Source organism: Echinops telfairi, unplaced genomic scaffold, assembly GCF_000313985.2.
Source record: "Echinops telfairi isolate 266 unplaced genomic scaffold, ASM31398v2 ScPeMD7_23;HRSCAF=83, whole genome shotgun sequence".
Lineage (NCBI taxonomy): Eukaryota > Metazoa > Chordata > Mammalia > Afrosoricida > Tenrecidae > Echinops > Echinops telfairi.
Window position 1 is genome coordinate 91,538,444 of NW_022103920.1, and position 12,052 is coordinate 91,550,495.

General features: G+C 43.2%; 1 protein-coding gene across 1 annotated transcript in view; it reads left to right on the forward strand.

Annotated features, from left to right (window-relative positions):
* BMPER (BMP binding endothelial regulator) overlaps positions 1-12,052 on the forward strand; it is a 290,926-nt gene that overhangs the window by 55,176 nt on the left and 223,698 nt on the right. The window contains exon 4 of the mRNA XM_004702768.2: positions 10,415-10,497. Coding sequence (XP_004702825.1) covers positions 10,415-10,497 — 83 coding nt within the window. The remainder of the gene's footprint in view (positions 1-10,414; positions 10,498-12,052) is intronic.

Sequence of the window (12,052 nt, forward strand, 5' to 3'; positions counted from 1 at the left end):
TGCCCAAAGTATGTAAGATGAAATCTCACCATCCTTGCCTCCAAGGAGCACTATTAGGGACTTTATTTAGGGCTCTTGAGACTGTAACTCTTAACGGGAGCAGGCAGCCTCATTTTTCTCCTACAGAGCAGTGAGTAGCTTTGAATCACTGACTTTCTGGCTAGCAGCTCTCTGTCTTACCCATAAATCCACAATAACTCAGAGCTCCTTATTACATCTACAGCCTACTCCTATTGAGACACCTACATCTTAACATAGCTAAGTCCTTTAAGAATGTTATAGGGCTTTAAAATAAGAAAGTGGGAATTGATAAATAGGGATAAAAAATGAATACTTATCTATGGACCAATCCTATGTGCTTGATCCTTGACTTCCCTAGCGCTCAAAAAATAAAATAAAATCTTAAAGCCTCAGCATCTTTCTGTATGCTGTCCTATATTTCAATGCTAACAGATGTAACAATAACCTAAATGTAATTCTCAGTAGCTACTTCATCACATTATGCAATGCTATCAAATATTGTAATCCAGTTCTGACTTCAGAATTATCTAGCTACTGTAAATTTGCCACGGTGATGGGTTTCCTTTTCTAAGATTCATCCAAGGATTTGGCTTTGGGTTGGTCGTGGCTGCTGCTAAAGCTATTTCGTGACTGCCTGTGCAACTTGCACACCACGATGAGGAACCCAGTCAGAACTTCAAGGTGATCAGATGACCCTGACCCACCTGATTGCACCGTCTTGTATTATATTTCACTTCGAGAATTGCTTGCCATCTCCAAGTGTCTGGGAATCAGCACTCAAATCTTCTCGCGTGGCTGTGGTTGGTGGTGACTAGCTAATGGAGAAGAAAAGCCGGGCCTTCCGAGTAGAAAGTTTGGTGCGTCCCCACCTGCCGCAGGAGAGCACTGGTGTGATACCGGAGCCTGAGGTCTGTCTAGGATCTGTTTTATTGCTTCCTCCTCACATCTATCTGACAACTCTAAATCGAAAGGATGTCTGTTTCTGTGTTTGCATTTATTATTTTAAAAATGCTCCTCATGCCAGCATCACTACTCTTAGGGATCTTTGGTTGGACAGTTATTCTTTAAGACCAAATGCTCAGGGCCCCTCTTTTTTTTTTTAGAATTCTCATCTAGAAAGTGATTGTGTATTGGAATTGGAACCTTCTGTTAGAGATGCTGACTTCTAATGGGACTGACTTGCTACTGAAGGAGATTAAAGTACATGAACTTGAGTGTCTCCTTCAAAACTCACTGCGATGGAGTCAATTCTGACCCCTGTGAGTTCCCCAGGCTGTACATCTTTACAGGCGCAGAACGCCTCATCTTTCTCTCTTGGAGTGGCGAGTGGTTTTGAACTTCTGCCCTTGGGTTTAGCAGCCCAACTCATCACCCATTATGCTACCAGGGCTCCTTCCTTCATTCAGGATGATCTTATTTACATCAGAGTTAAACAAATTATGTTTTCAGTAGCTTGGTGGTTAAAGGATTCAAGATCCTTGGGCTTCTCAAAGTAGATGTTTAACACAGAAAGCAGCCCTCCGACTGCCGGAGACTGCCTAGGCATTTCTGAATGAGTCCTGGGAGCAGGCAGTAGGGTCAGATGTACACATGCAGTTTGAGTGTCTGATATTTTAGGTTCTGAGGATTGTGGCAAGACCGCATCAGTGAGGTCGTACCTGCAGAGGTGAAGATGCCAAGTTCTAACCTCTGGAGGCAAGGCTACACTGAGGAATTGAATGCAAAAGCCAGGGCGCTACGTTTCTCCTGGTAGTCAGAGAACCCCTATGTGATCAGCCTGTAGAATAGAATAACCCTAAAAACTGTCAGTTATTTGAAGATGTAAATTCAATGTGTTTTTGTATGTGTTTTTTTCTTCTGTAAAAGTGATTAGACCTAGTTCTGGAGCCTGGCTGTGCCTCAGAGTTGCCAGAGCTGCTTGGTGAATCCTCTGAGGCCTTAGTTGTACTCCAGAACAAGGGAGTCATCATCGCCAAGGAGGTGGGCCCAGGAATCTGTATTCTTAATTACCCCCCTACGCCATTCAGATCGACCCTCTGACTCAGGAGTCCCCGGCAAAATGCTCTGAGGGGCCACATACCAGGCTTCCAGCCCCTACTTGGGAGATGGTGGGGGCTTTGTACTCCTCCAACCAGTGGCAGTCTGGGGAACTCCCGGGGGGCAGTTCTTGCCCCTACAGGGTTGCTGTGAGGGGAATCAGCCCCATCACAGTGTTTGGAAGTTTGGGATGAGTCGGCATACCAAGGGGCCGACTCAATGGCAATGAGTTGATACCAGCTTTAGGGAACACAGGGGCAGATAGGGTGTCTTCACTATGAACATGTGACCACTTTATTCTAAAAAAGTATTCTATATTATTAAAAATGGTGTTTTAATCCCGAAGGGGCAAACTTGATAGACTTTCTCTAAGTGCCCTGAATTAAGGTTTATTAAGAAGTTTTAAGAAAATTGAAAACTGCATTGGTGAGAAATAGGCCAGGAAATTTGTGCTGTGGAATCCTACACACATACAAACACACACACACACACACACACACACACACACACACAGTCGTGACAGGTGTACCTGCTTATTCTTTGAGGGTGGCCAGGCTGTCCTATGACAATATTATTGGGAAATCTGATCTTTCCCCTTTGGACTTCCTTCTGTACCCCAGACTGAAAGAACATCGAAAGGGAATATCATTTGAGCCTCTCGGGGATGGCAACACTCTTGAGCTGATATGTGAAAATTGAAGAGAGTGGGATTCGTTGGGGAAGGGTTCAAAAAAACACCCAAAGCTCACTGCCATTAAGTCAATTTTGACTCATCACCCCCTCACTGCCACCGAGTCAATCCCAACTCACAGCGACCCTCCAGGACCAGGTCATAGGGCCCTAGGGAGTTTCTGGGACAGTAGCTATTTATGGGGCAGAAAGCCCTGTCTTTCTGACTCAGAGCAGCTCTATGAAATGTAGGGAGACAGAAACACCACCTCCTGAAGTGTACAGATATACATAGAGGTTATGTCGAGATACAATAATTTCAAATTTCGATGTTTTTTGGTTAATAAAGGTTTTTATGATTCCATAGCAATACTTTCCGATTTACCCCAAATGTTGGAACACATGGCTTCTCAACTCTGTGTTCAGTACATCACCTTGGTGATCAGAGAACACTACACATTAGGGCGTTTTCTTCCCCTGAGAACTGATTGTTAAACAATTACTAGTGCACAGCTGACTATATACCAGGTGTTCAACACTAGCATTTAAAAAAAAAAACAAAAAGCAAATACTACCAACAAAAGAATGAGAGCAAAACAAACAATCAAGCCATTTTCAGGTTCCGAAAGTCCCTAGATGCAGAATGCACCCGATGTCTCTCCTTCAGCTCCCTAGTGGACTGTGGGTGGGCCTCTCCAAGAAGGCTTTGCAGATACGGCTTAATCCTTCCAATGGCCTTCTGCTGGCCCAGCCCTAAAGCTCTCTCAGGCAATGAGGCTCAGCTCATGTGCTGAACCCAAGTACAGAAGAATGATAGAAGAGGGAAAAAAAAGAACATTTTAAGAACCTGCATTTTCACAAGTCCCCTGGGGGTGCACTTGGCCTGCCCTTTCCTGAATGAGTCCCCAAAGTGTGTTTGGTAAATACAGCACTGCATGGCTTAGACAACATTGAAGAATAGCATCACATGATCACATGCTGGTGAGAACCATGTGTATGGTTTCATTTCTGTAGAATTACTTGGGCAGTTTCTCATCAGATGGAACCTACCCTGACCATACCACCCAGTAATTGCACTGTTGAGCATTTATCCCAATGAATAAAAACCCGCATTCACCCAGGCTTCTGTCCACAGCAGCTTTGTTCACCAAAGGCCCAAACGGGAACAACCCAGACGCCCTTCACAGAGGAATGATGAGCTGTAGTGGGTAAAGCAACACGTTACTGACACAGGCATTAGAAATCTGTAGAAATCTCAAATGAACTATGCTGAGAGAGAGAGCTGTAGTGGGTAAAGGAACACGTTAATGACACAGGCATTAGAAATCTGTAGAAATCTCAAATGAAGTATGGAGAGAGAGAGAACGAGAGAGAGAGAGACAGAGAAGTCAACTGCAAAGGCTACATACTGCCTAACTCTATTTATATAACCTTTCTGGTAATTAATAAAATCCTGGCGTGGGAAACCAGAGTTGTGACCGCCAGGAGTGCAGATTGGAGGCTGGAAAGAAGGGCTGACTGTGGTGATGGGATGGCTCTGTATCTTGTTGAGGTGGTCAGTGTGTGGTTTACATGGGGTTAAACTGTATAGAAGGACACAGAAACACACAGGCATGCAACCGACTATATGGACGCCCAGTGGAGCTGGGCTAATCTCTCTGGTTTTGTTGGCAGGTGGCATCCAGTCTGTTCCCACTCATAGCAACTTTCTGTGCAACAGAAGGAAACACCGCTTGGTCCTAGGACAGCCTCACCATCGTTGCTCTGCTTGGGGCCCTTGTTGCCGCAATGTCAATCCATCTGGCCGAGGGCCTTCTTTTTCACGGACTCTGCACTTTTCTAAGTAGAATGCCTGTTTCCAGGGGGCTGTTCCTTCTAAGAGCACTTGAGACAATCTCACCATCCTCTCGTCTAAGGAGTGTTCTGGCTGTACGTCTTCCAAGATAGATTTGTTTGTCCATCCATGTACTTCCAACATTTGCTAGTTCCATAATTCGAATGCATCAAATTGTCAGCAGTCTTCCTGATTCATGGTTCAGCTTTTACAGACAAATGAGCCAATAGAAAAGATGGTGGTTTGGGTCAGGCACATCTTAGTCCTCAGAGTGATGTTTTTGCTTTTTAACAATTTGAAGATTCTGTTGCAGTGAGTTACCTGGTTTTGATATTGTACTAGAGGTATGCTTAGTGTTGACCGTGAGCTAGGGTGCCCAGGACCTCACTGTACTTTTGTTCAAACTCCTTGTGAATCTATAATTATATCAGAAAGTGAAAAAAAAGGGGGGGTAGACTATATTGTGACAATTGTCTCTGAGTTTTAAATGCTCTATTGAATCAACCACATGGGTTATAGGAGCCCTGGGGTTACGGTGCTTTTGTGTTGGATGGCTCGCTGCAAGGTCAGCCGTTGGAAACGACTGGGTGATCTGCAGGAGAAAGAGGAGCTTTTCCACTCCTTAAAGAGTTGCAGTCCTAGAAACCCGCAGGGGCAATTCTACCCTGGCCTGTAGGGTTACTATGAGTCAGACATGACTTGATAGCAGTGGGGTTGTTTTTTTTAAATGGGCTTTATCTGTGTATCATGATATCTCTTAAAATACAAAGATCATACAGAGCCATACGTTAGTCATCCAATTACTTCATATTTGTGACTTTGGTTTTCTGTTCTTTCATTGTTGGAGAATTTCATTGTCTTTAAAGTTACTTAGGGAAAACTGAAGGTTCTATTCCTGACTTGTGGAGAAAGATTGGCTTCCCTCTTTAGCCACCAAAATCTACTCTATGAACTTCTTGGTGGTTTTGCCATCTTCAATTAATCTTGTTTTCTTAGATGGCCACTGGGCACCCAAACTGAATGCCACACACAGTGCTATGCCAATCGTCTCAAGAGAGAGCAGCGTGTGGGGACGAACTTAGGGTACTGACGTGTGTGATGTTCAGTTTTGTGTCAACATGGGTGAACCAGGGTCTCCCTTGACATCCTGAGATGATCTCACAAAGTGTGGTCAATTCCGTGTTGGGACCACCTGTGAAACAGCCCAGCAGTCGTGGGAAGAATCGAGTACCACCTCTGTACTCTAGTCACAGTCTTGATATATTTGTACTTCCTGCAGCTACCTGAGTCAGGGGAAGCCTTTGATTTACATCAAAACTATCCTCTGACATAATCACCCTTGGTTGAAAAGTGGTGTTTTAAGTGGGTGGTAGTGAATTTGTCACAAAATAATCACTTCCATTTGCAGCAGGTCTGACAGTTTTGTGGAAATGTCTGGAATCTCAGGAGTGCTTCTTTTGAATCATGAGAAGAGACTAACAAGTGCTTACAAATTTCCTTGTAGAAAGTTTACTTTAAAACTACTTAAAGCAAAATAAGAAACACTACCGCTTGCAATATCAAGGGTGATTATGTCAGAAGATATTTTGATTATGACACATATTTTTGGGAGCCCCAATCAATCCATGTGGAGCTTGGGGGCGTCGTGATTGCTTATTGGGCTTCTATTCAAAAAGTCATCAGTTCAAAACCACCAGTCACTCCGCGAGTGAAAGTTGGGGATTTCTACTCCTGTAAAGAATAACCCCCAGAAACCCCCAGGGGCAGTTCTGCCCTGTCCTATTGGGTCCCTCTGAGTGGGCAAGGACTCCACGGCCATGAGTGAGTAATTCAGTCCATCACACTGGAGGTGTATTAGTGATCTTGGACTCTACTCACTAGATGCTGGCAGCACCCACTGCCTCTCAGCTGTGGGGTTCCAAGTGTGTAAATCTGTACAGGCGCCAACAGCCTCATCATTTTCTCCCATGGAGTGGCTGGAGGTTTGGAACTGCCGACCTTGTGGTTAGCCATCCAGCTAGTAACCTACTAGGTTATCGGGGCTCCTTATTTTGCCCATAGAATCCTTCTTAAGGCTCGCATTTTTTAAGAGTACTTATGGCTTGGATTTTTTTTTCTTTAGTTCTTGCAGCATGAGAAGTGGTGAATGCTTTCTTTTGTTTTTCTAGCTCCGGGTCTTTGCCCATTTCATGAAAATACCTTGCCTTCGGAACAGCCTTTACAGTATTTTGTTTAGTTCTTGTACATTATCCTTGTTGTTTCTTAGTTGCTTTAACTTCTCTGTGTTCAAGAGAAAGTTGCAAATATTCTTCTGACATGGATTTTGTTTACATGTTATATATACATTTAAAAATATTTAACTTGGTTATCTCAGAACATGAGCCCTGAGCACAGTGAAAATGTCCTTTGCAAAACTAGTCTCATTCCCAAGAACCCCTCACCTGTGCAGTCTACTAAAATGCATGCTATACTGAAGTCTCCATAACTCACTGAAGCTGGGGAAGGAGCAGGAAGAAAGATACGCATGACATTTGCTAAAGAGATTAGCCTGGCTGTTTGAGAATATATTCTGTCAGTCAGAGTCAGCGAACATCTGGAGCTATACAGTATATGGACTTGGCAATGGTAGAAGCAGTGAAGTGTTCCACTATCTGACCTTGGTCTGATTTTACAAGAGTATTGCCCAGTTTTCCCTTACATGCTAAAATATGGCAGAGGATTCAACTTTCCAACTGATAATTATCTGAAGCAAGACAACTTTGCTAGGTTTCCTGCACCGAGGATCTGTTATTCCCATGCCTTTCTATCCCATATAGAAAAGACTCATGCAAAGAGGCCCAGCCTGCCCCACAGTCTCCTGGAACTATGGCTTGGGAGTGCTCCTGAACAATCTCATGGCTGGCAGCTCCTCTCTCAGAATAAGAAGGAGAGATCTTTGCTTGCCCTATTAGCAACAGAAAATCGCCCTTTCTTCCAGTTTTGTTTTTTTTTCATTCAGATGACGAAAATACGCATATATAACATATTTGGAAACTCTACTGGCAGACTTGGCAGGCATTTCATATTTACTTGGACTTAACACGAATTGGATTTGGTTCTCTGATTTCCCGCCTCCATCTCTCGGAACACGTTATTTACGATCCGAGCGAGTCTGCTAGTGGATCAGACAGGCACACGGCACGTCTATTGTGAGTGTGTTTGTTCGGTAAGATTTATGCTAGCCCCAAATTGTTTGATATTGACTTTCATTGTTGAAAATTTACTCTATTCGTTCTTGGTTTGGACCAAGCGTTTGTAGTGTGTTAGGGATTCCTGGCGTGGAACGTTTTATCTCTGTGACACTTCATGCAAAGGAAATTAAAAAACATAGAGTGAAAGCAGTTTCCTAATATGTTTCCAATCATCTGTGTCCTTCAGTGATTTGATTTGTAGGAACCAGAGAGCATAGTGTTACTGAGCTCTTTCTGTTTTGATCATTCACAATTCTTTGGGCATTTAGATCATGGTTCCAAGTTTATGAAAACTTCTATTGAAATTTTCCTAAGCCCTCTAGGGTTCCGTTTGTGGGGATTAAAGGGTTTACTTTTACTTTTTACTTTAACCACGGAAAAACCCACTGCCACTGGGTCCATTCGGACCCACGGTGACCCTAACGCACAGCGTTGAACTGCCCCTTTTGCGTTTCTGAACTTCAAAGCTGCAGGGTTTTCTTTCTCCCATGGAGCCTCTGGTAGGTTCAAACCACTAGCCTTGCGGTGAGCAGCTCAGACCACTGTACCACCGGAGGCATCGGAAATAATCCAGGGAGCAAGGTCCTACCCTCGCTGTATCTTAGACGAGAACAATGTTGTGAACCGGTGTTGATTGGCTTTCCAGAAGTCAACCATGGAGATAAAGACTCAGGCCCTATTTACTTTTTGCATCACCTTATGTATGTATTATTGCTTCCATACTGAGGTAGTTAGTTTATTGTGCCAACCTGGCGATAAACACATGTGGGGTTAATTGAAGGGCGGAGAGATAAATGGCTCAGTGAGCCTCGCCTTTCTAGTTCTCGGGTCTCTTGCTTTCTGATGGTCGCATCAGAGTGCAGCTGCCTTAGCTAGTTCTCTGCTTCAGCTGCCAAGGCTCACTTCCTGCAAGACATCCCTGAGGAGAAGCTACATGGACATACCCCGATGCAGCCCTGGGTGCTGGAGCACCCATGGGGAGACCCCTCCCAGTGCTGAGATGCTTACACGTTCACTGACTCGGCTTTCCTCCTGCAGTCGGCATCATTGCGTCTGTTTTGTGAGATGGAGGAGGACTTTGTGGATTGGTGTTGGACATATGGGTTAATGTTGGACTTGTGGGTTTGGGCAGCACTGGGTTGGGATGTTTTCTTGATGTGCACTTAATCTTTATATAAAACTCTCTCTTATACATAAGTTTCTGTGGATTTGTTTTTCTAAAGTACCCAGCCTAACACACATACTCTTAGAGCCAAGACTCTAATTGGGAAATCCCTTTGCCAAGGATGCCAAAGGGTATAATATATAATGACTAGAGGCAAAATTAAGGAGCACTAGTGGTAGACGATTAAGCACTGTTAACCAAAAGTTGAAGGTTCAAATTCTCAAAACAAATTGAGTATGCAAAAATGATCTGCTCCTGTAAAGATTACAGTTTGGGAAACCCCGTGGGCTCACCTAGTGTGCCTTACAGAATTGTTTGCCGTGGGTCAGCACACTGAATCATCAACTAAAAATCCATGCAAACCCAGTGCTTCTGCATTGAGTGTGACTCATAATGTCTTTATGGGATATAGTAGAATAGCCAAATAGGGTTTCTGAGGAATCTTTATGGAGTAGGGTTTCTGGGGAAAATTATGGAAGCTGACAGCTACATTGTTCTCCTATTTAGATGACCACATGATCATCTCTCTGATGGTGGGTTCGAACCACCAACCTTTAAGTAGCAGCCAAGTTCTTTAACCATTCGTGCCACCCAAACTGGTAACAGTAGCAAAAGCGAACTGAAGTGCATTGCGCCCCAAAGTGCAGGCCACCAAATCAAGGTCTTTGGCTGTGAGGTTTGCATTGTACCTTTCTTTCTAGGTTGGCTTAAGCTAATAGGCTTGGTTTTTCTTTGTGTATCTTTGGCCTTTGATTCTTTTTTTTTCCTTTTTTCTTTTCTCCAATGAATTAGGATGGCTTCTGTTTATGCCAATGATTTCTATTTGACTATGAAGTAACCTATGTGTGATAATCGTATACTCAGAGTTGAAGACTGGTTTCGTCTAATTCACCGCTGACAGGTGAAATGAAAGTGAGGCCTGCAGCCACAGGTTTTCGAGTTTGGGGGCAAATCTTAGAAGAGTTTATCTGGTAAAGGCAGTAGTTTGTCAAGAGCCTTAGATGGGTGTACAATTTAGCAATTACTTCCTATATTTTCATTTTTTGCATTTATTTTTCACATATTTACGTTTCCGTCTCAGATCTTCAGAAAGGGTGAGTTCATTTGGTCGTTATGTAGGACTCTCTCTCCTAATGGTGTCTCTATCACTGATGCCCCTCATAATTCATTAGGCACAAGTGGTCAGCAGGTTATGCATTTTCCCCAGAGCCCTTCTTGATCTACAGCTTTCCATTGGAAAATATAGTTAGTGAGGCTAATCTTCTCAGAAGTGGGCAAAGACTTAGCGCCAGTGACTGCCAAGTGCATCTTTACAAAGCTTCGTTGTGTTTGGGGGAAAGTGGCCAAGGAGCATTGGGGCTTCTGTGATGGCTAGTCCTGGCTTAGAGAGCGTAACTGTTTTCTTTTGCTCCAAAGATTCATTCTTTGTCTTCTCTTGCTCCTGTGCTTTCTCTCTAGGATGCAGCTACGAAGGAAATACATATAACAGCTCCTTCAAGTGGCAGAGCCCTGCTGAACCCTGTGTTCTGCGCCAGTGTCAGGTAAATTCCAATTTGATTCTTCAGGAAAATAGAATCCATTGTCTTCCTCAGCAGTCCCCTTTAGACGACAAAAAGCCCAAACAAGGCAACAAGAAATGAACAGCAAACCCATGACAACAACCAAATCCCCCAACAATATCCTTGTATCTACTGAGTGCGACAGTCGCCATCAGGAGAGAAGTACTCTGACAGAAATTTTACAGGACGTGGTTCTAGAAAAGCACACAGTGGAGTGCTTCACCATTGCTCAAGTGCGCCTGTAAGATGCATCGGTCCTTGGGGGAAATTCATGTCTTCCTGTGAAGTCAACTTTCAGCAAAACACGAATTCCTGTTAGCAGAAAAGAAGTATTATTGGTAGAGGCTCTATGTTTCCCTTCTTTGATTTAGAAACGTTTTGAATGGGAGCCAATCTGTAAGCGGTATTAAATCTAAGCACTTGGTGTGCTTTAACCTCCATGATTTCAGTCTGCAAAGTTGAGAAGCAACAACTGAGCTCTCACGGAGTCTGCTCAGGCGAATTCCTAGGAATCTGATTGTTACAATGATAATAATGCACTCTGTGGCAAGAGAATACAATCTATGGCAGAATACATCAAGGGGTGGGGGCAGAGAAAGAGCCTAAACTTCAGAACTCCTTTTCTTATCTCCGTATAAGTACTCCATTAAAAAAATACTGTTCCTTTAATTTTGACACAATGAAAACATTCTTCTCTGTGTGGAGGATGCTGTGAAATCAATTTCCCTCAGTCCCATCAGAATATCCAAGGTAATGAGTTTGCATTGAAGGAGGCTGAAAGATGAATCAAATACTGGATATTTTAGTCAAATATGATCTAAAGCATATTGATATTTGGTTTATGGTGATCTGAGTTTTACATAGAGATGCTCTTATTAGTTGGAGTTGGCTTGTCACTCATCAAAACTTGAATTATTTATCCAGTTAAAATATTCAGTTTTACCTAAGTAATTAAAGAAAATAAGATGTAGGAAGAATAGATATAAATAATAGATTCATTGTATCCATAGATATTTTGTCTAATTTTTACTCAGGGATTTATAGATTCATCTAGACTTATGGAGCAAACATGAGAACAAACGAGTTTTAATAACATTGAGAGTTCATATTCGATAACTGATACCACCTGCCTCTTGACCAATGAGATGCCCACTTTTCATCAGGGGTGTTCTCAAAGGCATAGTGAGCACGATGGAAGACTATTAATGCTTCTCAGAAGAGATCTAGAAGTCCAGCGGTCCAGGGAGTCAGAAATACAGAACATGAGACTGGGACAGAGAAAGTGGGCGCCACCTGCTAAAAATGAACTTTGTCAACCCCACCCCCCACCCCCCACCAATTTTAAGCCATTTTACCTAAGCCTTGTTTAAGTTAGTATAAGCCAAACCAAACCAAAGCAAACTCACTGCCACGGTGCCAATTCATAGCGACCCTATAGAACAGGATAAGACGCCCCTGTGAGGTTCTGAGACTGTAACTGTTTATGGGAGGAGAAAGACTGCTCCCTCTTCCTCCCTAAATTAGTATAGACCATACT